General features: G+C 42.9%; 1 protein-coding gene across 2 annotated transcripts in view; it reads left to right on the top strand.

Annotated features, from left to right (window-relative positions):
* The window catches only part of VWC2 (von Willebrand factor C domain containing 2), a 31,981-nt gene extending 5,050 nt beyond the window's left edge, over positions 1 to 26,931 (top strand). For both annotated transcript variants that reach the window (XM_083709800.1, XM_083709801.1), the window contains exons 2-4: positions 175 to 968; positions 16,879 to 17,008; positions 25,526 to 26,931. In XM_083709800.1, coding sequence (XP_083565926.1) covers positions 249 to 968; positions 16,879 to 17,008; positions 25,526 to 25,677 — 1,002 coding nt within the window. In that variant the 5' untranslated portion in view covers positions 175 to 248 and the 3' untranslated portion in view covers positions 25,678 to 26,931. The remainder of the gene's footprint in view (positions 1 to 174; positions 969 to 16,878; positions 17,009 to 25,525) is intronic.
* The last annotated feature ends 302 nt before the right edge of the window (positions 26,932 to 27,233 follow it).

Here is a 27,233-nt window from a genome sequence, read left to right as displayed (position 1 = left end):
TAAATAAATATGCTAACTAGGCAGGTCTTTTTTCAAGAACGCCAGACAAACCCATGGCTGTGTTGCAATTCAAAATCCTTGACTTTCTATACATGACAGATAAAGGTGTATATATTCTGTTTGCAATGAACAAAAAATGCATGCTGAAAACTGAGGTCTCTGCTTTCTTTCCAGGGACTGTGGCCTGATAGAGTGGTTCCCTTGGATGTGAATGAAGCGTGCCCTGCCCTTCGGGGATGCCTTAGGTGATGCCACGCCGCTCTTCTGCGATGGCAATTGGGGCTCTCTCTGGCTCGCTCCTTGTGACTTGCTGCTTGGCGGCTGCTCTCTGCAGTTCTGCTGCATCTTTCCCAAAACTGGCAAAAGTTCAAGACAAGCAGGAGATAAGACCAAGCCAAGAAAAGCGGGATCACACATCAGCCCGGGAGAGCCAGAATCAGACAAGACCTGGGAAAATGAACGAAATGGGCAGGAGTGGGAGGGAGGAGGGCACCAGAGACTGGAAAAGCAAGGGCAGCAGAAATTATTCCAATAAGGAATCTTGGACTAAGCAAAAACAAGCTTTGAGTAGCCAGGCAACAAGTGGCAAGTTTGGGAGTCTCCAAGCCCAAGGGCAAATGGAAGTTGTTCAGGAGGAGTTTCCTGCTGCTGAAGAGTCTTCCTTTTTGGATGTTCCTGGTGGCACCCCTGAGCCTCCAGAGGAATATGCTTATCCAGATTACCGCGGGAAAGGCTGTGTGGACGAGAGCGGCTTTGTTTATGCGATTGGGGAGAAGTTTACTCCAGGTCCCTCTGCATGCCCCTGCCTTTGCACTGAAGAGGGCCCTCTGTGCATTCAGCCCGAGTGCCCCGGACTCCACCCTCGCTGTATTCATGTGGACACTAGCCAGTGTTGCCCGCAGTGCAAAGAGAGGAAAAACTACTGCGAGTTCCGGGGCAAAACCTACCAAACACTGGAAGAATTCACGGTAAGGAGAAAGGGGCGCTGGGGGTAAGCAGAAAGGGGCTTGTTCTCGTGACGTTGCCCTCCTGTTGGCTTTCGTGTTCACAGAATGGTTTCTTTGACATTTCTTTCCCATCCTTTCTGGCACTTTATAGTCCTCCAAAAATACAAGCTTTTACATTAGACAAAAGCACAATATTTTAACAAGGAGGTTCGGATCATTCTTCCATTCCTTTGTCATATAATTTTCTAAAAACATCTGTAAAGCTCATAATCACAGTTAAGTAATTTAATAATAGCTGGGATGTCCTGTGGATGCCCATTGTATTTTAAGAATAATAATTTTATTGTTCCTGTATTTCATTAGCATTAAGGGGTTTTGTGGGGGAAGGTGGAGGAATATTATTTGTGGTTAAGAACACAGTATTTCTGATCTGGCTTTGTACATTTTCTCCTGCTTTTGCATCTTCAAATGAGGATGTCAGAGTTACATAATCTTTCTGTCAGGTCTGTTAGTCTGTAGTCTAACACTAAGAGCATATTTCAGGGAGCATGATATGGCTAGTTTAATCAGGGTTGGCATTTCTATCTGGTAAAACACTCTAATGAGGCAATATTTTCATTAACTTGGGAAATGTAATTAATCTTTGACAGAACACTGAAATGATTTGTACTTTAGGCTCAGTGACATGGTTGATTTCAGGGGAACTTTTTTGAAAAATGCTGGGTGATGCGCTGCCGGATTATTGTTTGCAAGAGTTCTTATCTATCAGTATGTAGAGAACTTCACTTTATTGACATGCCACTTGGAAAGCATGTTTCTAGGGCTGAAATTATATGTGACATGCAGGGAGGCGGCGTTTCTCCCAATTTCTTCTTTTAAAAACAAACAAACCACAAGCTGCCATGGGAGAGTTTAGTCTTCAGCGGAGGACCAATGGGGGAGGAACTGCTTAACTCTTCTTTTTTTTAGCAGAAAACCTCTGAAGGTGGAAAGAGTTGAAGTAACCTTTTTGGTGAGCAGAACAAACCAGTTAACTATGCTTAAAGTTGACTTCTGAATTTTGACTTGCTTAGAAGCCATTAACCATAGTTATTGGTTCAAGCAAGGCTGGATTACCAGTGGTACAATTGCACCAGGGAGCAGGGCTGCAAGGGGCACAGATTCTGAGCTTCCTTTTTAAAAAGTAGAAGATGTGAATGTCTCGTTGTCCTTGAGCCTCTTCTGCTCCGCTTCCTCCTCCACTGCTACTACTTGGAACTTGCTCTCATTTCCTAACTCCTCAAAACCTCTCTCCTGGTTACTTCTTAACTTATTTGAAATATGTCTCATATAATTGGCAAGCATTAAACAATCCCCAAATAACTGAATTTTAAACAAAAAAAATTCCTTCCAGTAGTACCTTAAAGACCAACTAAGTTAGTTCTTGGTATGAGCTTTCGTGTGCATGCACACTTCTTCAGATCTGACTATGGCAGACCAACACGGCTACCTATCTGTAACTGAATTTTAAACGTTAGCAGTCCTTACAAAAAGTCATACACCTTACTTGATTGCTTTAGTGGCCTGTCAGATTTAATTACAAATAGGTAGCCGTGTTGGTCTGCCATAGTCAAAACAAAAAAAATTCCTTCCAGTAGCACCTTAAAGACCAACTAAGTCAGTTCTTGGTATGAGCTTTCGTGTGCATGCACACTTCTTCAGATACACTGAAATAGAAGTTTCCAGACCCTTCTATATAGTGAGAAGGTGGGGAGGGGTATTACTCAGAAGGCTGGTGGGAATGGGTGATTGGCAGATAGCTGTGATGAGCCTGTTGACGACTCTTAACGACTGCAATAGGTCTTACAATGACAGTTCTGTTTCTCAAGCTCTGGGAGGAAGATCTTTCATTGCCTACAGACAGCCACCCAGTCTTAACTGACATTTAAGACAGCGACATTTTTCCACCTTCGCCGCATCAAGCAGTTGGTCCCTTACCTTTCCCGCCCTGACATGGCCACAGTGATCCATGCGACGGTCATCTCCAGGCTTGACTACTGTAATTCGCTCTACGCGGGGCTGCCCTTGAAGCTGTCCCAGAAACTCCAGCGGGTACAGAATGCTGCAGCGAGGCTCCTCACGGGGTCTCTGCCATGGGAGCATATTCACCCAGTGCTTTTCAAGCTGCACTGGCTCCCGGTGGAGTACAGGGTCAGATTTAAGGTGCTGCTTTTGACCTTTAAAGCCCTTCACGGCCTAGGACCCTCGTACCTACGGGACCGCCTCTCCTGGTATGCCCCACGGAGAGCCTCAAGGTCCATAAATAACAACACCCTAGTGGTCCCGGGCCCTAAGGAAGTTAGATTGGCTTCAACCAGAGCCAGGGCCTTTTCAACTCTGGCTCTGGCCTGGTGGAACGCTCTTCCTCATGAGACCAGGGCCCTGCAGGATCTGATTTCTTTCCGCAGGGCCTGTAAGACAGAGTTGTTCCGCCTGGCCTTTGGCTTGGAGCCAGTTTGATTCCCTCCCCCCCCTCTCTCTTTTCCCCCTTCTTTTCCTTCTCCTCCTGCGATGAGGCTACATTTTAATATTTTAATGTTCCATTATTTTAATTGTTGTGTTTTATTTTTGTTTTTAAGTTTGTAATCATTCATCTTGTTTTTATTATTGCTTGTAAGCTGCTCTGAGCCCGGCCTTGGCTGGGGAGGGCGGGGTATAAATAAAAAATTATTATTATTATTATTATTAAACAACTCCAAACCCACAATAATACTACAACCAGACCTAACACGGACACTGGCACCAGAGCCTGCAATAAACCCAGATGCCAACTTTGCTGCCACATACACCCGGACAACACCATTACTGGTCCCAACAACATCACACATACCATCTCGGGACTATTTAATTGCTCATCGTCTAACATTGTGTATGCCATCAAATGCCAACAGTGTCCTTCAGCTCTCTATATTGGACAAACAGGCCAGACCTTACGCCAAAGAATAAACGGACATAAATCGGACATCAGGAATCACAAGACAGAGAAACCAGTAGGAGAACACTTCAATCTCCCAGGACATTCTATACAAGATCTCAAAGTAGCTGTTTTACTACAAAGGAATTTCAGAAATAGACTGGAAAGAGAAGCTGCTGAATTACAACTTATCACCAAACTTAAAACCATGGAGAAACCTGGCCTGAACAAAGACCTTGGATTCTTATCTCATTATACATGACAAAGCCATTTTTCACCTTTTCACCCCTTGCTTTTTCCTGTAAGACCTATTGCAGTCATTAAGAGTCGTCAACAGGCTCATCACAGCTATCTGCCAATCACCCATTCCCACCACCCTTCTGAGTAATACCCCTCCCCACCTTCTCACTATATAGAAGGGTCTGGTCACTTCTGTTTCAGTGTATCTGAAGAAGTGTGCATGCACACGAAAGCTCATACCAAGAACTGACTTAGTTGGTCTTTAAGGTGCTACTGGAAGGAAATTTTTTTGTTTTGTCAGATTTAAAACATCAATCTTCCCAAATGCACAAGCACTTCACTGGGAGGCTTTCTAGAAATGTCACAGCTCCTTCCTTGCTAAACAGCCTCTTGACAGCACATGTCAGTGTGGCAGTCAGTTGTTCTGGCAAGGTTTAAAGATTTTTCTGCAATCGTGAAAAAGTTTTACCTGTTTCCTATGTCACACTCAGAATATGCTTTCTCCTTCTAAAACTGGCTTTTGTCCCAGATGCAGTTGTGGTTAGGAGTTGTGTCCCAGGGCACTCTATGAAAGTGGGGCCACCCAAGCCTTCAAAAGCAAAATAAACTATATTGAGACCCATGTTAATCTCACCTAATATACCGTACATAAAGTGTTCCAAAATACAATATGTATTGAAGAAAAAAATTGAGACACTTCTTTGTGTTCTTCTGTCTATGGTATTAAGTCTGGCCGATAGTCGATAAGTGTTTCCAAGGCAACTGCAGAAAGAAAATTACCTAAATTTTAATGGAACATGAACAATTAGGGATTCCACAAAGACCCTAGACATTTGCAAAACCAGCCTCTGCCTTTTAAGTACAAACCCTCCCATGAGATGATTAACCTCAAAAGAAAGAATATTCAAAGTATTTGCATGGAAACTGAGGATGGGTGCAAGTGTTACATAAATTTAGGGGTCCATAGGTCAACAACTCTGACATTAAATTTTGCTGGTTTCAGCTTCAAAGCCCTCAACCTTTAAATCAATGTGGTTTGGCTTGGAAGCCCTAAAACTTTAGACACATGACACACAAACACTCTCTCTTTCTCTTTCTCGATTGGCAGCTAAGGGAAAGCTCACAGAAAGCTATAAACTAGAGCTAGAAGTTTTATACTGCCTGTCTCCACATTTTGCGAATAGCTTGCAAACACTCTGAAACCCCCCCCCCCCAGGTGTACTCAGAAAGGACCGGATTCTTTTGCAGAGAGTTAGTATATGCATCCACTATGAAAACGTGATTATCCTTCACCTTATGCTCATTAAAGGAATACACCAAAGGAATGAAGAAAGATTGGTTTATTACATGAAACTGAAAGAGACAGTGTATATAGATGCTGCTTCAGGGAGAAAAATTTGCGGGCAATAAATACAGTTACTAAGCATTTATACACCTTAATTATAGAGTGCAAAGAGAGTCTCTAAGTAACTAAGCCTGAAGAGTGAGTGCAACAATGTGCCACAGACTCACATTAAAAGAGAAGATAGGGAGGGATCCAGATCTAGAAGCAGGCCCAGCGGAAAGCCAAGGACCAGAGATCTGTACCTCCTGTGAGAGTTAGGCTCCCCCTTCAGAATCCTGTGCCAGGAAAGCAACAGGTTTCTCACCTGTTCCTTTGCTTATGATCCATCAAAGCATAAGGTTGGTCCTTGAGAATGTAGAGCAAAAAGAGGATACCAGTGGAGATTGTGAGCAACCCAAGCTTTGAAAATCTGGGGTTTAAGTACAGTTTGGGGCCAACTGTACTCTATGGAGAAGAAAGAGGGTTTCCTTAGTGAGTTCTTTCAACCATTGGTTATATGTGCTAGTTTACTATTCTGTTTACTAATGTATTTTGAAGCTGAGGGGACATGGTCTTTAGTTTGGGAATATCATATGACCATACAGTTCCTGAATAAGAATGGAATCTTGAAAGGAACTTCATTGTCTGTACAAAGTCTGTTTCCTACTTACATAAGGGTGTTAATTAAGTTTCCCAGTCAACACCAGATTATTATGCTGATCTTTTCTGTAAGCATTAAGTGTCAAGATGGTTGCCTGTAGCGCTGTGGGTTAAAGCCTCAGCGCCTAGGACTTGCCGATTGAAAGGTCTGCGGTTCGAATCCCTGCGGCGGGGTGCGCTCCCGCTGCTCGGTCCCAGCGCCTGCCAACCTAGCAGTTCGAAAGCACCTCCGGGTGCAAGTAGATAAATAGGGACCGCTTACCAGCGGGAAGGTAAACGGCGTTTCCGTGTGCGGCTCTGGCTCGCCAGATGCAGCTTTGTCACGCTGGCCACGTGACCCGGAAGTGTCTCCGGACAGCGCTGGCCCCTGGCCTCTTGAGTGAGATGGGCGCACAACCCCAGAGTCTGTCAAGACTGGCCCGTACGGGCAGGGGTACCTTTACCTTTACCTTTACCTTCCAAGCTAGGTCTTAGATAGGCGCTTGTACCTGGGTCACAGATAACTGATGAAATGTATTTTTGTATTAAACTCATTCTAACTGCACTGATGGCGTGATTCATAGAAATAAACAGTGCCAAAAGCAGACAAGCTCCCGTCATTACAAAAGCCAAAAGATTAAGCAGTGTGTCGTGTTCTTTGGAAGGAAGTAGTATGCCAAGTAGAATGCCATATGTTTTCATTTCAGGTGTTATTCAACGGACAGTTTCTGTGGGTGTTTGCAGTCCCCCAAAATAGATCTTTACTGTCCTACCAAGTTATAGTGGCCAAATCTAATGTTACTGCTGTCCCTTACATAGATATCTTACACAACTTCCAGTACAGCTGCTGTTTTCTCCATATGTTTCTATTCACAAATCAATGACCCTTCAGGTAGCCATCTGCCTTCAGGGTTATTGGCTGTCCAGGACAGGGGTTTTCATCCAGTGTGCCCTGGCACCCAGGGTGCCTTAAATGATGGTCAGGCATGGGCGTAGCCAGGGGAGCAGAGGCCAGCTGCCCCCCATCAATAAAAATCATTACAAATATGAGGTTCTGCTGCCCCAATGAAAGCCTGCCCCCAACAAAAATCCTGGCTATGCCCATGTGGTCAGGGGAGCCATGGGCAACACTAGCCCGAATCCCTCTTTCCTTCCACCCCTCCTCTGATGCCCCCTCGCGTCTCTGCCTCCCCAAGACATGCATGGCTGTTTGTTGCAGCAGCCCTGGCTACAAGGTCCACATTCGAATGGTGCCTCTGGGTCTGGCCAGCAGGTGCCAGTTGGCAGGAACTGAGGCGGCCTCGGAGTAAGCAGGTAAGCAGGTGAGGGAGCCCAGATGGTCAGTCCACCAGTCCCAAATGGGAGGCTGGGCAGGCAGGCAGGTGCTGCACTGGCCTTTTCTTTCTTTTTTTTTTTTTTTTGCTTGCTGTGTGCAATGCCTGCCTGGGGGCTGAGTGCCCAGTACCAAAGGGGAGCCTTTCTGCCATGCAGGTCCAGTGGGTGCCCACTGCTGCCACTGGTGCCTCCCAAGGTGAGTAAGGTGCTGGCCTGACGTTCACCTTTGGCCAGTCTCTGTCGGGCTGTGAAGGCTGGGGGCATCCTCTTCCCAGGCCCCTGGGGGGCAGGGTAGGAGGTTCCTCTGTTTGGGGTGGGCAGGCGCAGCTCAGAGAGCAGGGGCAGCTGTGGTGGTTGCCTGGAGGACTCCCAAGGACTGGGGAGAGGAGGCTGAGGGAACACACCACAAGGGAGGGTGTTCGAAAAGGGGTGGGGGGCTGCTGGCTCTGCATTCAAGGGCTGTTTTTCTGAGGCTCAGAGCACATTTCCCTGTAGGGGAGCCACAGAAAGAATGTAGTTGGTCAAGGGAGCCATGGGCCTAAAAAGGTTGAAAGCCTCTGGCGTAGGACGTGAATGATGAAAGAATACAAACATGGCTGTGCTCCTCACCCCACTCCCCCACCCCGTGATGATGGAGATATGTTGAGGCTTGCTCATCTGAACGGTATTATTTTTAAGTATATTGCAATGGTTGAACCTCATAAGTTTGAGGTGACACCAAAAAGGGCACGTGGAAGATTTACTCCAGCTTTATTATTGTGCACAGCAGCACCCTGGTGAATGGTTTTGTACTGTTTTTGTGATTTTCCTAAATATATTGTTCAGTGTTTGAATTGCAGCCACCAACACCTGGTTCACAAACAACCCTGGGAGGTTGTGTGGCAGGCTTCAGTTTTTAAACCATCACAAGGTCACACAGCGAGCTTCATGATTGCATGTTTTTTATGCTGATGTCAAAGGACATAGTCTTTACTAAAGACTGGTTATGGTTCCAAAGCATATCTTGTTTGGGAGTTTGTTAAATGAAGTAATTATACCTAGAGCTGACCCCCCCCCCCAGGTTTTTGTATGTGTTGTGAACAGTAATAAAAGGGGGGTGGGTGGAATTGGACTGCAACCCTGTGTAGGCTCACCTGGGAGTAAATCCAGCTGAACACAATTACTTTTGAGTAAACATGTACATGATTGCATGCTCTTATAATTCTTCTTAGTAGGTCCTATGCACTTACCTCCTGTTTTATTGTGTATTTTAATTATGAATATTTGTATTTTAGTATTTGTATAGTTGGTTTTCATGCTGAACCATTAGAAGACTATTTTGGCATTGAACAGTATATAAACAATAATAATGATTCCTAAACCTCAAGAATATCTATACTGCAGCTGGATGCAGCACCGGTGAATCTTTCATTCACCTTTATGTTCCAGCTTCGCTCATTACAATTATGGTTGGAGCCCTGCACACATTCAGTGTGTTCTGAGTTTTTGCTTCAGGCATCAGACTTCTAACCAACATTATTCTTGTCATTCCATTGACTGAATTTGCCACAGTACCAGTGTGACAAACACCCAGAGAAGTTAGCATAAATGGAATAAAATAAAACCAATGTTGAAAGTGATCTTTTTCTGTTAATGATGTTGTAAAGGCACTTTGTGCTCACATGGCAGCAGAACTTCTGTTTGAGCTTTGGACTGGAACAGATTTCTCCCCCGTCCCTAGTCTTTGGTGCATACACACTCTCTTATTTGGATAATACTCATGGTGAACTAGTAACAAATTTGAATTTGGAAAGTTGCCCAGAGCATCTTAACGACACATAATTTCAGGAACATGAGTTAATTATGTAGCTTACTGGTGAAACAAATAGGTTGAGAAGCAATTAGTGCAACCGAAATGCAAAATCCACCAGGATTTCCCAGCTGAGTTGTGGCAATACTGGCATAAATCCTTCACCCCAGTTCAGCCGGTGGAACCTGTGCCCACTTAAGTCCCTCCAAGGGGGGCTCTGGGGGAGCGGCAGGAGGAGGATGGGGCAAGGAGAGTCTTGCACCTATTCTGAATCCTGTTCAGCTTGGTCATGGGACCTAGGACCCAATCCTCTAAACTCAGGCCGACACTCACCTGCCAGCTCAGCCAGCGCTAGCCCCCTCCCAGGGGCTTCTCAACAGAGTTTAGGACAGGGGCAGTTTACCGTCAGGATTTCTCTGTCTGAAATAGCAAGGATCACAGTGGGGTGTCAGTATTTGCAGTCTTAAGAAAGCATGCTAACATTAAATTGCTTTATACAATAGATAATTTCTATATACTGTATTGGCCTGAATATAAGCCTCACTTTCCCCCCAAATTCCAACCGTGAAAAGTTAAAGTGTGGCTTAAATTTGCGACCTGACAAAAATTGCTTTTTACGACATCACTGCTGAAACAGTAAAACAGAAAGGGGGTGAGTGCCTGCGGAATTTTAAGGGAGCAGCTTATATTTATGTATTGTCTTTTTTATATTTTCCCCTTGAATTTTAAAGGTGCGACTTATATTCAAGTGCAGCTTATATTTGGGCCGATATGGTATTATGTAGCTAAGGCAAGGTGAATCACAAGTAGCCTACTGCCATTTTCCTCCTTCTTTTAGCTGATGTGGAGCAAGCAGAGAACTCTGTCATTTGCAACAGCTAAATTGGCATCCTATGCAAGAAAGTGGAGCAAAGTTATAAAACCTGTCTAAACCCATTTTTTTTGCCAGCATTCCATTGGGCTGCAGGACAGAAGTCCTTTGACTGTCCTTAGGATGCTCCTGCATATGTGTTTCCCCCTCACGTTACTACTAAAAGCCATTGTTAAAGGTGGGGCTGGCTCTGGGGACAGAGCAGTAATGCTTGACTCCAGTGTTAGAAACTGGATAGGAGAGCTTTCTGTCGCACGGCTCCTGGAACCTACATTATGGGCGCAAAAACAGAAAGTCTAGTTGCCATTTTGTCCTTTTCACAAGAGTTACTCCTTTTGCATTGTGGGAAGTGGCATTTCCCACAGAAGCCGCAGTGATCTATCCTACTGTGGAGGTGGGCATGGGGGCATTTCTCCTCCTGTGCCGTCAGTGCCAGCAGCGGCAAATTTATTCTTGAGTCTCAGATCCCATACATGGTGACAAGATTTCTTGAAATGCTCGCATTCTGACAGTCCCGTTGCAAAATGCGCCTGGTGCCTGACTAATTTCAAATGCTGCTTGACCCTGTGCAATGTTGCTATTTCATTCCTAAGCATAGTTTAGAAATTATGTTCTATTCAGTTCTAGTCAGCAATACTTATTTTCAAGCTAAAGTGTCCATGACTGAGGTATAGAACTGTAGTCCTCAGCTTCTTTTCCTCACTAAATTGTTCTATTCTTAGTTGGAACACTTTGGATATGAACTCTTGAGAGATTATCTCCTCGACATCTCCTAGACACCTATTTTCAGCCTTCCTACAAGCAAGACTTGTTCAGAAGGCCATTAGAAAATGGTTATGATGACCAGAAGTGCCGAGCTTTTTGCAGTGTTGATAAAACAGTGGGACAGCAGCGCCTTCACTTTTTGAAACCTGCCATTCTGTTCCCTGCAGGCGATACACATGTGCATAAAAGAGTTTGGTTCCTTTCCCTTTTTTAATTTCAATTTTTATTGGTTTTCCATAAAGCCCAAAATACACAGAGTCAAGCACAAAACACTTTGTTTCATATAAACAAAACAGAACAAAAAAATTAAACTGGATTCCGAGAGGACATGGTAATCTTGACAGTTTTGGCAATACAGAAAGGTAGGTTACACCGGTTAAACAAAGAAGTAATACTTGGTTGTTACCAATAACAATTACATTTGTGCACTTTTAGTTATATGCATTAGTTACAGACCCCTTACATCTGTTTTCCAATATAAAATAAAGAACATATGGGAAAAACAAGAAAGCAGAGAAGAATTAACCACCTAGAGACTCCACCATATTATAAACTGTAGGTATCTCTCTTCCATGTGCTTCATCATTTGTGTCATCAATAAAATCAAACGACATAAAAACATCTCCTATTATTTAGCATGAGAAAATGAACTGATTCTTTTTCCCTGTAGCTTTTAGGGGAAAGAAGAAATTCACTGGCATTTGGTCAAGGAACACTCATGTAAGACAGCCTTAGGTAGTCCTCAAGGGGCAGAGTTAATGTTGCTTTAGCATCGCTTTACCTTCAGTTACAAATTATTCCCCAAAAGTGTTACTGTCAAGAACTGTTTGAAAAGTGCTGAAAATCTAGGCCATGTATGACTAGACTGTGTGGCGTATTTATGAACATTTATGCAAGAAGGCCTTTTTGTTCACATAAAGCTATAACCATGTCTTTATTAATTAGTACCAGCATTTTGTTATCCTTCTAAGCCATGCTCCCTCACATGTGTCCTTTATGCATCGCAGTGCATTTGCTCTGCAGTTGTCAAGAGTGAATTGTGCAGGGGAAACACCTGGCCATTGCACCTCCACATCAGGGTGTTTATTCACACCATTTGAGCTACTGCAAGCTCACATTTCCTGCAGTTCTAATACAGAGCCACAAAGGATTTAAAATCAGGTTTAATGTGAGAAAGAGCTGGAAGATTATTGAGAGCAAATAATTCCGTTAACTCCCTAGGAGATACACAACTAGACACCACAAGACAACAGGGCAACCCTTAATATTCATTTTTCAACAAACACAACAATAATCTTAAGAACCAATTTTCCAGAACATGGACTCCAGTTTATCATAGTTAATCCTCACCCCCATCCTGCCAGCCCCTTAAACTTCAATCTGTTGATGAAGGGCAGGCAGAGTGTGGAGAAAGAATGGGTCAAAATCCACTTCTACCAGTGTGGGGCTATATAATCTAGATATAACACATACCAGGGCCATCTCCAAAGTGGTATTTATGAAGATAAGTATTGAAAAAGGCCATTCAGTGCAGTCAAAGGCCTTTAAGGGTACAAACTAGGGGATTTCTGTTTTTGTCAGCTGTGGCATATATTTAATACCCTCTGGATGGAGGAAACCATCTTTCTACTTGAAATAAACCCTACTTGGTCCAGATGAAATGCATGCCACAAGTACAGCTGTGAATATTTTCTGGTCCTGCTGAAGGAGGGAGATGGAGCCATAAGACTCCAGCAAGGGAGGGCTCTCCCAGGTTTAAGTATCAGAATCATCCACTTCCCCAAGTAGGACTCAAGAATGGCATCTCCTTGCATAATGTTATTAACAAGAACAGACAACTGCAAGACAAAAGACATCCTTCAAACGCTTCTTTGGATCACCCAGAAGTCCCATTTGGGGGCTTCTAATTATGGCCTGTTTCCTTCTTAGAAATTATTTGAGAAAGAGCTTCCCTGAAGAGATTGAAGGGTACAAAATAGGGACAGAGTGAGTCCAAAAAGATTTTGTAATTTGTGCAACATATGGATTGGTGGGGAAGTATATATCTACATAATACTTCAGATTTGTTGGTGCTGACCTTTAAAGCACTAAATGGCCTTGGCCCTGTATACCTGATGGAGTATCTCCACCCCAATCGTCCAGCCCAGACACTGAGGTTTTGCTCTGAGGACCTTGTAGCAGTTCCCTCAGTGCGAGAAGTGAGGCTACAGGGAACCAGGCAGAGGGCCTTCTTGGTGGTGATGCCCACCCTGTAGAACGTCCTCCTATGTTAAGGAGATGAGTACCTATATAACTTATAGATGACATCTAAGGCAGCCCTGTATAGAAAAGCTTTTTAATGTGTGATGCTTTATTATGTTTTTATATATATTGGAAGCCGCCACCCAGAGTGGCTGGGACAACCCAGTCAGATGGGTGGGGTACAAACAATAAAACAACAACAACAACAACAACAACAATTCACAAATACTTTCCTAAACCTGAGAGCCAGAAAGATCATTCACTGATAAGATCTTGCGTGTAGCTCTGCCTTTTAAACACATTAGTCAATAATTTGGAATTCTTGTTTCTAAAATTTTTTATTTTTTATTAACATAAATAAAAGACTTAGCAATCATTGAATTCTAAAGCTTCAAGTATGCACCGCTTAGATTAATGATATTTGAGGTCCCTTGGAGAAATGGTGTGCTTGTGTTTCCATTCCAATCCCAGGATATCGGTGGTTAATTGGGTTTTGATACAGGATGAATTGTTTTATTTATTTAATAGATTTGCCTGTAGGGGCTCCACAAAGGACCACCGTCATAGCATCCTAAACTACTGGGTATGCCAGACCAATGTCCACATTTAATTGAAAATATTGTAAGAAAGAATCGCTAATGGTTACAGAGTGGTATTTTAAGTGAGCAAGGTGGAATTAAAGTACCATGTTGGAGAACACACAGCAGAACTATATAAGGTGCTTGTCTCCCAAAGTCCCTTTGAGAAAAAAGTATCAGTACTCTGATACTATGAATCACAGTATCCTTCTGGATATGTTGTCCAGGCTAAGTGGCTGAAATTCCCCTCTTACTTAGGATGGATGTTTCCAGAAAGTGGGCTGGAAGATTACTGCTTGACCATTGGCAGTAATTTTGGGGGAGCTCCACAGATATCTAGTCTTTTTCTTGTGTTGTTGAACATTCATCCAGAAATTTGGCCCAGGGTTTAGCTAGTATTTACTGTAGTATATGACACCAGGCTTTAGCTCTATTTTTTCATTAGACTGTGCTTGTCCTTGACCAGTGATGGCCTGGATGAGATGGAAACCAAGCCTTAGGAGGAACAGTGGAGGGAGTTGGGTACATTTAGCCTGGTAAAGAGGAGACTGACAGAAGACATGATAGGCCGCCTGTCACATGGAGGCTGGAGCAAGCTTCTTTCCTCCTGCTCCAGAGGGTGGGACCAATGGATACAAGTTACAAGAAAGGAGATTCTGACTAAACACCAGGGAGAACTGTCTGACAATAAGAACTGTTTGACAGTGGAATGGAAGGGACAGATTGATGACCATCTGTCAGGTGAGCTTTAGTTGAGATAATTCTGTTCTTGCATTGCAGGGGGTTGGACTAGATGACCCTTGGGGTCCCTTCCAACTCTGCCATTCTATGATTCTATGCATAAATGGAGTCTTAGCCCAGACAAGATGGAGCTACTGCTGATTGCTGATTCATCCACTCAGATGAATATTCTGGACGGGACTGCCCTTCCTCCAAACCAGGTCTCCAGTCTGGGCATGCTTATTGATCCAGCACTGTTTTTTGAGGCTCAGCTGACTCTGTGGCCAAAGCCCTTTTAAAAAGCTTCAGCTGGTCCCCCAGCTTTGCCCTTCCTTGAATGGAGGCAGCTTGACTTAGAAATGTATTTATTATTAGCCAAACATGCTCATAGGGCAGTTTACAGGAATATAAGGTGATCTAAAATGTAATATGCAAGAGCATCAAAAACAATGCTTATTAAAAACAAAAAAAAATCCTTCCAGTAGCACCTTTTTTTATTATTTTATTATTTTATTATTTTTTTTGTTTTGACTATGGCAGACCAACACGGCTACCTATCTGTAACTAATGCTTATTAAATACACTTATTAGATAACTAGAAGCTTCATAAACATAGCAAAAAAGTGAGCATCTATAAAAAATACCAAGGCTGGTGCTAGACAGACACCCTTCAGTGGAGAGGTCATTCCACAGACATGGAGCCACTACTGAAAAGGCCCTTCCATGGGACACCACATCTTGTATAGCAGCAGGGAGCCCTAATCTGCTGATCTTAATGCATGGGCAGGTTGGCATGGGAGAATGAGATCTTAACATATTGCAATGTGTTGTGTGTGGTGTTTTCTTTAAAAAACAGTCTGGAAACTGCCACAAGATGATTAATTGCAATGAACAGCATGACCATATTAAGTCTGCACTTTTTAATCTGCACTGGTTCCCAGTCTATTTCCAGGTCTTGCCCTCGTTCTTTGAAGTCTCACATACAAGAGCCAAAGCCAGTTGGTGAGTCTTAGTTTGCAACTTGTGAGTTTCTTAAATATGTTATTATTTTTAATTCTGGAAGTGCTGTTCCAATCACTGTTTTTATTTCTGACATAATTGTTCTGCTCAGGTTTCTGTTACTATATTAGGCTACTTATAAGGACTTTCTCTGTTGAAATGCGTTTGTCTTATGTTGTCATATATGGTTATGATTTGGCCTCTTGCGGGTATTTTATTGTCATTGTTTATTCATTTGTGTAGGTGAAGCCAAAACAAGAAACACACAAACAAAATATGTTGTGCAGTTAAAATAATTTAAAATAGGCATTCTGCCAAATAGAAATTTGCACCACTGAAGAATTTAACTTAGCACCCTCACAAACGTTTCTCCTTAAAATTGCTGCTCTGAAGGCAAAACAACCTGCCTTTCAGAAATGTCAGAGAACGGGTCTCCTAATAGAAAGTTAACCAAGCACTCAATTGATCTGTCAGCTGAGATATTTAAGTCTTTGAACAAGGCTGCTCTTAAGGCCTTATAAATTGGGCAAACAAGTAAGCAGTGGGATCAGTCGTCAGGCACATCGCCCCACCTGGATGCGCTCGCCTCCTGCAGAATCCACCAGTGGTGTCCTTACGCTGTAGCAGAGTGCAGAGACTGGAATTGCAGAGCTGTAAACTCATTTTTCCTATTTAACATTTGTAATGCTGGTAAGGAGTCTGAATTAGTAATTTTATTGTACTGTCATGCTTCCCCCCTCCTTTTTTGCACATGTTTATCCTTAACTCTGTTTGTGGTTGTTCAAATTCATTTACAGCACAATCTGAACTGAGATGAGATGAGAGAGTTTGGATTTGGCAGATCTAAGGATTTTCTGGCTGATCTAGGGATTTTTCAGGGGGGCACTTGGCACCAGCATGTTCACACGAGTTCATGCTATCTCCTTGTTCAAATTACTGTGAAGAGGAATTTACAACATGAAATCAAATGCTTAGAGCCTAACCTGCTGAAATATACTGATTAAAACAAGGGTATGCAGAAGATAGATGAGGATCTATTGGTATATGTCAGATGGTCTGAAGTAGATTGGCCAGGAGTTCACAGTTCAATACTGGTTAACAACAGCAACACCAAAAAGTTTCCCCTGCATGAAATTTGGCTGTTTGAACCCTGATCAATAGTAATTCAGATGTCTTTTTTTCTCTTCGTAATTCTTGTTTTGTATTTTGTGAATGTACCACCCTCCAATTCATATATAACACCCATCTACCCATCTATAACATGGGCACATTTATAGAAGCTGGTCATAAGCCCGCTGGGGCTCTGTCCCCTGAGCTACCATTTTGCATGTAGCTCAACAGCATCCCTCCTTCCCCAAGGAACTACTTTGTACCTGACTCTGCTTGGTGGCAATTTGGATTCTAGTAAAAACAAAGTAGACCTCAAACTTGAAATCTGACAGCCCCCAAGCTAAAACATAGTTTGTTTTGTTTTCAGGTTTCACCTTGTGAAAAATGCCGCTGTGAAGCCAATGGCGAAGTAGTGTGTACAGTTTCTGCATGTCCTCAGACGGACTGCGTGGATCCCGTATATGAGCCAGATCAGTGCTGTCCTATCTGCAAAAATGGTAAGCAACAAATTCAAGCTACAGTTGGCTTAAAGCTTCAGCTATTTAAAAAACTATCCCCTCAACATTAACAAAAGTGCAGTTTCGACAAGTATGTGCCTTTCTTGCAGGGAATGGTATTTGTTACCTGATGGCCAAATAAAGAGTCCAGCACCCAGAGTTGTATGAACTAGGACTACTTTACTTAAGTTTAAATCAGTAAAAAACAGATGCAGAGGGTAACCACTATTGGCGCAGGAGCTAACTGTAACGTAAGGTGAAACCGCAGCCGCCTGTGTGATGGAGCTCATGCCTTCGGCAAATGGAAGTAGGACTGCCTTTCCCCAGGCCACACCATGAAGGGAGAGTAGATAGGCCTTGCTGCATCACACACACCCCGGGCAGATGAGGCAGGTGGGCCTCAAAGGGGGCTCATATCCCACTCCAAGGCCCCATAACCTAGAGGACAAGCCTGGAGGCCAGGCCATCACCAGGAAGGGTGCCGCAGGGGGTCACTTGGCTAAAACTTAACTCTTTCCCTCCTCATACCGAACCACCAGAAAAGGGACAGAAATCTTTTTAGTCACCCTTTTCTCCAGTCAAGAACAGTCTCTCTCGTGCAGGCCCTTCAGAAGGTTTGTCAAAAATTTGTTGTTGCCAACATCTGTGAGGCGAATTCCATCTGGCCTATGCAGTTCAGTGTTACTGGGCATGATATCTGGGGAGCAAATTAGTGACCCTCCCTGTTCATGCACTGCCAACCTCAACTTCTGCATTAAGTTTTGAACCGGCCCTGTTAATCACACTAGGGTCCCCTTCACAATAGGCAGATAGTTGTACATGTGACAGACACTGGGAAGTCCCCACTCCCTGGCTGGCACACTACGTGCGTAATTGTCCATGTAGCTTACCGAGTTTCTGCACGGAGAGCTTGGATTTCCTTTAGGACAAGGAAAGGAGGGGCGCAATGGTGTTCCCTGGCCTCTTTGCCCTGCTGCTGAACATGCCTCTCTGCTGAACTCGCTTTGATGCTTTGTGAGCTGGCTTCCTGGAGCTCATGAGGCAGATTCCCTTCACTAGCTTGCTCTGGCCAGCATGTGTCTTATGAGCACAACAATTTCCATGTGGCACTGGTCTGTCACCTCTCCCTGAAATAGGACCCCATGGATAGCCCGTCTTCTGACTAGTCCCAGGCTGCTCCTATCCCCACAGCTTCCACCAGTGCCCACTGGTAGGAATGGCTCTCCACCCTGGCTTCTCCAAATATTCAAAATTCAAGGCGCAGCCTGTGCTACTGCCCTCTGTAGCTGCACCAACACACTTTCTCTGGCTGCCTGACATTGGAAGGACGTCCCTATCCTGCTGAGAGTGAGGTCTGATGGCAATGTGCCGTAGGGAACCATGAGCTCCATCAGACACTGGCACCGGACAGATCTGAACAGGATGAAACTGTTTAATGCCAATGTGTCTGGTGACTTGTCTTGGTGCTTGTCAGGCTTCGGGGAAGTGGCTCCCTCCCTCCCTTTGGCTGTGGATAAGCAGAACAAACCGAAAATAGTCTCTTACCAGTTAAAGAGAATTTAATGTCCACAGCGAAAGAACAAAGACTCCATCTCGGAGGAAAGGTGCTCCCAGTTAAGGTTTCCACCCACTTCCCCCCCAAGCCACCCTTGTCACTTACTTGTCTGGAAACCTGATCTCGCAACCATTTGGCCTTTTCTCCTCTCCTTGACCTTGGACTGAGCGCTTGGACACTTTCCAGTGAGAGGGAATCTGTTCATTCTCTCTCTCCCTGTTCTTCTTCTCCTAGCTGTCCCCCACTCAGTTCCGCCCAGCTGTTGTCTTCCAGACTAAATCCCTCTGTAAACCACTGCTCCAAATCTATACTGCTCCATTGCTCCTGGGCAGCTTCAGGATCCTGTTCAGGAGCAGGGGGCCGGAGAGGCCCCCACCATTCCTCATCAGAAAAGCTCTCCTCAGCCTGGTCTCTGACAGTGCTGCAAATGGCCGTCTCATGTTCCCATAGCGCCCCCGGTGTTCTAATCAAGTATCTAACAGAAAATCTGTTTCAGGCTAAAAACAGACATAACACATAAAAACATAAGACCATTAATTCCTTGTTTCTTTCTTTCTGAACCAATGTCAATTTGCTTTCTGTTGTCAAAGACTATTAAGGCAAAAACTCATGGCAGGGCCACCTCAAACTATACATTTCAATAGTTCTTGCCAAGCACAGATGTGTTAACCTCATTGACAAAAGCATAAAGAACCCATCCTTTTTCTTGGCATCCATGAGATATAGATCACCTCTTAGAAACCTCAGAACAGAACTGTTTCATGTGAAATCTACTTCCCTCTTTTATATACTGAGTATAGTAGTGCTATTTATTTTTTTAGAGTGAAAGATTACCTCAGACATAGACATTAAAATATATTGCACTATATACTGAAGTGCAAGGCTGAAGAGGTCTGGAATTCCATCAACAAACAGAGAGATTAAAGTGTAATAAATGCTTAGCGGCAGAAAGCCACTCCAGGATCATCTTCCATCTTCTGTGCAAATTTAGCTAATCTTTAGGTTATTGACACAAATAGAAGTTGATATATAGGTTTATGTTAACCTAGCTTTATGAAATAAATTCTTTTTATTAGCATTCACGATATTACCTTTCATTTGAGCTGAATTTTTTATTTGCTGAAATTCTGGCCTCCAGCAAAACTAGGTTCAGAATGTCAAATCCATCTTTGCCTCACTTGTAAAATATAATTTCAAAGCAAATAGAGATAAATATAGGGCAGAATGGGAAACAGGGAGTGGAATGAAACAGGAAATTGAATGACCATTAAAATGGAAAGTCAATTTTAATAATAGTTCAGTATTTGATAACTTGGAAGTTTACATCACACAGAATTAAAAATGATCTTAAAATTTTATACAGTGGTACCTTGGTTCTCAAACGTAATCCATTCCGGGAGTCTGTCTGACTCCTGAAACAATTTGAAAATCAAGGCGCACCTTCCGATTGGCTGCAGGAGCTTCCTGCACTCAAGCGGAAGCTGCGTTGGACGTTTGCTTCCAAAAAACGTTCGCAAACTGGAACACTTCCTTCTGGGTTTGTGGCGTTCAGGAGCCGATTTGTTTGGGAGCCAAGCCATTCAAGTACCAAGGTACCACTGTATATCATCTATCAACCACTCAAGCACTTTCAAACAAGCATGTTTTAATGATGATGATCCAATTATTTTTCGGACTTGGTAGCAGGTGTATCCTGTAGAATTCGTTATGGATTTTGAATTAATGATTCCAGCTTTCAAACACAGTAAAACCTCTTGGAAATTAACAAGGCCTCGCTCTGTAAGTTATATTGACGAAGAGTCCTTTAATAAAATTTCAGCCTGATTAATATTTATAAATTAGACTTTTGGATACCTGTGAGGTATTCCCCCCTTCTTTGCATTTTAATGTGTCATATTACTGTATTCATCTACCACCTTGAGGACAAAGCTTTGAAGTGTTCTAAATTACTAATACTTTAATTTCAGTCTTTTAAGAAGTCTAAAAGTTTGGTAAAAAAACAAACAAACATTGAGTGTAGTTCTAAAGTAAAATAGTTTGAAGTCCCATTGACTTCAGATTTAACAATACATTTTACTTTTGCACTGAAGAAAATGCTATTTTGGCTCAACTGGAAGGTTCTGTTGAATAGTGGGGTGCTATTTCTATTAACTTCTAAGTGCATTGACCATGACTGGCCCAAGACATATGGGCATCTGAGGCGAACCACAGTATGGTGCTCCCCTCCCCACCAGGGAAGAAGGGGTGAGTGAATTCTGCATCAGGAGCAAGGGGAGAATAAAGATCCCCATTGGGATATGCTGCCCCTATAGCTGCTGCCGCCTGAGGTGGTTGCCTCACCTTGCCTCATGGGTGGGCCAGCCCTGCATATTTAAACTGTTAGGAGCTTTTTCTAGTGTTTCCTGCTAAAACAGGTAGCATGCAAGGTCTCCCATTCATATTGTGGATTTATTAGAACTACAAATGCTGTAGAATTTGACTTTATGGGAGATCTCTAGAAATAAATGGAAGTATCAGAGAGGAATAGTCCCAGTGATTGTGGAGATGACTCTTGTCTCTGAAGAAATTACCCAATGCAATCTGGAGGGGAGTGCAGACTGGGGAATCATATGCAGCTAGCTATTGTTCCATCCTATGCTAGGAACCTATGATGTAACTGCTGGTTAAATCCCTTCTTTGGAAGTGTCATTGAGCTTAAATTATTGCTGCAGTTTTTATCACATAGGCAACTCATGTGCCATGAGCATGCATCACAGAGCTTTTTCCTGCAGAGGGGTAGGTAGGCAAGCAAACAGTTTTCTGAAGACTCCAGACTCAGCTATACAGCTGCAAATAAAATGGTCTAAGTGTGCTTTAAGTGCAATAATATACAATGTGACACTAGATGGTGATAGTGAGCCTTAAGGAAAATTCAGCTTATTTTTAGAAAAACTTTTTAAAAAGCATTTTCAGAACTTTTTAAATATTGTGTGTAGATTTCACCTCCATGAGCTGGCAACAATAGTGGAAGAATGAGAGAGGCATTGCCATGCTAGGCCAGGAGAGGGTATCTCTTATTGATCGTTTGATTTCATAAAATTTATATACCACTTGACTGTAAAAAAAAGAAAGAAAACCACTTCAAAGTGATTTATAAGAAGATAAAACTATAAAATCTGGAAAAACTTACAATGTATTAAAATATACAAGAAGTTAAAATACTAAAATACTCCTGCCTTTGGGATTACTGCCTACTCCCCTTAAAAAATCAGACAATTTTCTCCTGTGAGTTTTGCCTTAATCACTCCAGAATTCTCTTATGGCCAATGTAACTTGATGCTTGCAGGTAAGACATTCTGCACTTAGGTTTTTGTTTTCCTTTCCCTCGCCTCTCTCTGTTCTGCCTGATTTCTTCCAAATTGTGGTTGCAGGGAGGTGTTGCAATATCATGGGCCCCTGCTCTTCCCAGTCCTTCTCTGTGGCCTTTTCTCCTTCTGCACAGTTGTGTGAGAGCTGATCAGCTGCAAGGATGTCTTTCCAGGCTTGTATGTTACTTTTGAATTTGTTTCAGGATCAGAGCCGAAGTCTTGGTGGAGCAGAGGTTAGAGGTTTCTCAAGTATGTTTGCAAGAGGTTGTGATCAGTTTCCACTGCTGCAAAGTGCCCTCAAGTGTACACCCAGACACAATAGCAAGTAGTTCATTTTCAACTTGAGCATAATTCTGCTGAGTAGATGCTGATGCTCTTGAAGCATCTGCCACAAGGTGCCCTTCCTTCAACAGCGCAGCCACAACTGTTGCCTGTGAGGCACACAGTTAATTCCTTTGTTTCAACACAATACTTCAGTTGGGTGATAACTTCTTTTGTGTTTTGAACTGTCTTGTTGTTTCAGTACCATGCAGTGCCTTTTTTCTTCAGGCCTCTTTAGCAAGCTGTGATTTCCGTGAATCTTGGAATGAACTTTGATATGCGTGACACCATCCCAAGCACAGCTTCTTGTTCTTTCAGGGGTTTTTGTGCTTTAAGCTGTTTTATGGGTCCCACATCACTTGGGCTGGCTATACTTTCTGAACCTTTGAGGTTTCACCCTTAAAGCCTTGAATAGTAGCCAGAAACAGTGTTGAGCCACTACTGCCTGATTTCTTCTAGCATCTTCTAATATTAGTTTATTGTTATTATTTATTAAATTAATGCCTAAAGCTTAGCAGCAGAATGGGGCTGTCGGAGATCAGTGGAGGGATTGTTCAGCCCCTTTCTCTCTCATTGGGCCAGTCTTCAGTCCTTTCCAATATCTTACACATTTTGCCCCTCCCTTCTCCCCTTTCCAGCCCCACTTGGGGCTAAGTCAGCCAAACACAAAGTAGTACTTGCCTGTGAGGGGCTCCTGAGTGGCAGATGTCACAATAGAAAGGGTGGGATTCTGCTGTCTCTGTCAGCCAGAGCAAACATTCTGTTCTATTTTAAGGTTTTGCCTCTTTCCTGACAGTTGGTGTCTGCATTCAGTCACAATCTGCCAACACAGTTTTATTTAGTACGAATAAATAGGTCATAATTAGTCAAAAATGAGTCTTGTAATTACAGGTATAGGGTTGTTTTATTTTCTGCGGCTTGATGCCTCAGGGAAAATGCCTCACTACACCACGGATGTTTAAAACCTGAAATCTATATTTATCAATATGATTATTTAGCTGATTAGAGCTTTCACATTTTCATAGAATCATAGAAATGAAGAGTTGGAAGGGACCCCAAAGGTCATCTAGTCCAACCCCCTGCAATGCAGGAATCTCAACTAGATCCTCCCTGACAGATGCCCATCCATCCCCTGCTTGAAAACCTCTAAGGAAGACGAGTCCACCAGCTCCAGAGGGAGAACATTCCAAAGATGAACAGCTCTTGCTGCCAGAAAGTTCTTCCTGATTCCATAGAATCTTCTAGTGTTCATAACTTTTCCTGTCACCTCCCACCCAGTTACCCTGGCATCCTTCCAACCCCCCAGTCTCTGCTCACACCTCGGGGCAAGGGGGGAGGACAGCTCTCTTGCATTGCCAAGGGCTCTCAATGGCCCTCTCTTGTTTCTTAATGGCCCTAGCTTGGCCAGGTTGTTTTGCCCAGGCTAACCCAGGAATTCCTTGCAGCTTGTATTTCTCCCTTCACATGACCAAATAATGAAATTCTTACCATTTATTAATTTCTAGGGTTTAGGGGGTCCCCCATCCAAATCTATAATACTGGGTGTTCTGGGAAGAAGGGAGACTGGCATTCATCTTGGGCAGGCTGGCTGCAGACATGACTGGGAGAAATGCCTTGGACTCCAGGGCTGTGCTGCTGTGGGGACAAGCCCCTCTTGAAATGACCATGCCGTAAGGTCTGGACTCCCTCCATGCAGACCGAAGGTGTAAATAGGTGAATAAACCATATTTCTTAAAGCTAAGACAGTCTCTGCCGTGTCTCAATTCTTCAAAGGAACACAGAACCTTGGGTAAGTGCCTGGAACCCCCTGGGATCTTGCTCTCGCTTGACGGAGTGGGGTGTGGCACCCAACTTTTGTAACCCTGGTGTTCTCAGTGGGCTCTGTGTTTCCTGGAGAGAAGGCCTAGGAGCAGCGTTCTCCTGAAACTGAAAATGGAGGGAGGAATAGCAGGACTCCTTGAGCAGTTCAGCATGGTGGAGCAAGAGCAGCCCGTGGAGCAGCCCCACCAGCAGCGATAAGGATGCAAAGGTCTCATTCTTTGAATGCAGTGCATCCTCAAGAAATCATTTGTTAGCTGGGCGCTCACATAACTAGTCAATGATTTCTATTAATTCCCATGGGGAAATTTCTAATGTGTTCTCGACCATGGAATTTTGACCCCAAAGTGATGGGAAAAATCCAGGAAAATCCACTGAAACTTTGCAAAAAGCAAACAAGGAAGGGGAAAATGCTCATTTGTCTGATATCTCCCATTTTCTCCCCGCCTCCCACCATGGTTTCTGGTGAAATGGCTGCTGTGAACCAGCAAAACACAAAAAGGAAGGCTTGTTTAAGGCTGCTTATTTGTTTAAAGTACCACATGCAGGTCCAGCTGTTTGGGGATCTGAATCTGCAGTGTGTATAGTGAGGTTTGGGCACAGATTCCTCATGTTTGGATAAGTGAATTCTCAAACAATGGGTGTTTAGATAGTGGGATATGAGTGCACATCCTTATCTGTTGGTAAAGGGAGGGGAGGCCCTGCCCATTGGTTGCTGCTCAAGACCAGCACCCCCTCACTTCATAGGCCCTTAAAACTTTAATGTTGTTTTAGCAAGAATACTTAAGTCTCCAAAGTCTTCATGTATTCTTGGTGAAGCATTTGATTGCGCCACAAAAGCTTTGATTGGCAGAATTGGCACTACTGCAGGTGCCACACAATACCTATTTCACATTTGTAAGAACACGATTGTTTAGTGTGGCCAGTGCATGAACTTTGGAACTCCCTGTCTATTGACATCTGGCTGGAACCTTCACTGTCCTCTTTTCAGCACCTGCTAAAAACATTATTGCTTAGACAAGCCTACCCAGATGCTTAGAAAGATGAGGTAATTTTAATCTGTTTTAGTATTTTAACTTTTCTGTGTTTTAAAGTATGATTGTGATTTTTTTCTTGATATTTTTTCTTTTGTAAATCACTTTGAGGTTGTTCTTTTTAAACAATCAAGGGGAGTATACATTTAAGGAAATTAATAAATAAAATAAACTCTGCTTCAGAATGCATTTGGAGATTCCCTAAGACATTACTGAAAATAACTGCAATAACACTTTGGAATACACTAAAAGCTTTGCCATTCTTACCATACTGATGTGTGACGTGCTTGTGGGCTTTAAGGCTGTGATTTGCTTGAGTCCACATTGTGAGTCAGAGAAAGGATTTCAGGCCGTCTCCACATCCAACCCGTGTTCTGTCCACCTGGCACAACCTGCACCATGTGAAGCAGCTGCACTCAGTGCCCCCCTCCTTCTGTTTCAGGGCCCAACTGCTTTGCAGAGACCACAGTTATCCCTGCAGGTCGAGAGGTGAAGACTGACGACTGCACTATATGCCACTGTACCTATGAAGAAGTGACTTGGCGAATTGAACGACAGGCGATGTGTACCAGACATGACTGCAAGCACATCTAGATCCACAAGCCCAATGCTGCGAGATGTTTTTATAAAAATACTTCCATGCTCCAAACGATATTTGAGTGAACCGAGAAACATCTTCAAAAGAACTATTGTTTTGCTTGAGGACAAAGGACCCTGCTGGTATTTTCTTTTTCCACAGTAGAACAGTATTTGAGCAAAAGAAGGTTTGGACTTGATTGTTCACATCTTATTAAATGTGTTATATTTCCAAGGTGAGTACTGTAAATTACATTAAAAGATTATATTATTTCTATAATCCTATTATAGAGTTTAAAATAAATGTTTTATATAGTTGAGAGATTAAATAAATGTTGGGAGAGATAAATGATTGTCTTCTTGCATACCTGGTCTTGATTAAAAGAAAACATGACTTTGCGACAGAAGCTGTTTTTGTGGGGGGAGGAGAAAAAGGCAGGGAAATGATAAATCTGAAAATGGTAAGAACTTGACGGAGGTCTACTCTGAAAAGTTTACAATAGGTTCAGTCCTCGCCTCTGGGGCTTTTGTTGCTGACTTCAGTGGGTTTATGAGTGTATGTGTGTGCAAAATGTGAGCCAGGTTTTCTTTTCTTGGATGTGGGACAATATTGATTACACTAGCAGTAATATATTCTGGCTGGCCAAAATTGGGTTACTCTGTGACCTGGCTTGATATCTTGACAAATTCTACCGATATTAGTCTTTACACACTTTCTTGAGAGTAAACCCACATGAAAATAGGACTTACTAGACATGTACAGAATTGTACTGTTAGCCTTTACTAAAAATGTTCAAGGTAATATACAAATAATTACATCAGTGTAAAAAACTAATTAGAGGATTGTCTTTATATATTTCTAGACCTCCAGAAGGAATTCTAATACACAAAATTCCTTTTTGAAAAAACCATGCACTGATAGTGAGCATAGGAAGCATATTATATTTTTGTAGCTATCACTGCCCAATTGTCCCCAGGGAATGTGTTACACCTCAAATCTCTTCATGCCCCCCCCCATATCCAAGTAACAGAAATGTGAATAAATTTGTTGAAATGTGTAGCAATAGCAGTCTACGCCAACATCGTTTTACAATACTTTTGGAAAACACGCTAGATCATCATGTAGGAATCTACACTCTTGAGAGCAAATAATGAAGTATTTATTTGCCACAAATAAAACCATATCACCAAAGCTAATGGGGGTAAGTTTGCTATTTGGAAGTATCATATATTATCCCTAACTTTAGACTATAGCATGTTTTTTTTTCTAAATACTCTCTTGCAATAATGTTTTTGAAAAAGAATTGGGGTGCAGAGCTGTGATATATTGTAAGATATTTGTTGTCACCCATTTAAGCTGCCAACTTGTACCTGCTTATATGTATCTTATGTTGCAGTCCTATGCAGTTACCTGGGTCTAAGTTCCATTAAACTCAAAACTTAGTTTTGAGTAGGAATGCCTAGGGTGACACTGCTGTCCCACTGACGTTAATGAAGCCTTTGAAAAGCAACAGAGGTTTGCATTTTTAGACATCAATTTTAAAATGTGTAGTAAGCCAAAACAAGCATTTAAT

Source organism: Podarcis gaigeae (genome assembly GCF_964106915.1).
Source record: "Podarcis gaigeae genome assembly, chromosome: 13".
Taxonomy (NCBI): Eukaryota; Metazoa; Chordata; class Lepidosauria; order Squamata; family Lacertidae; genus Podarcis; species Podarcis gaigeae.
The sequence above is the reverse complement of the archived record's forward strand: the minus strand, read 5'-3'. Positions and strand labels throughout refer to the sequence as shown.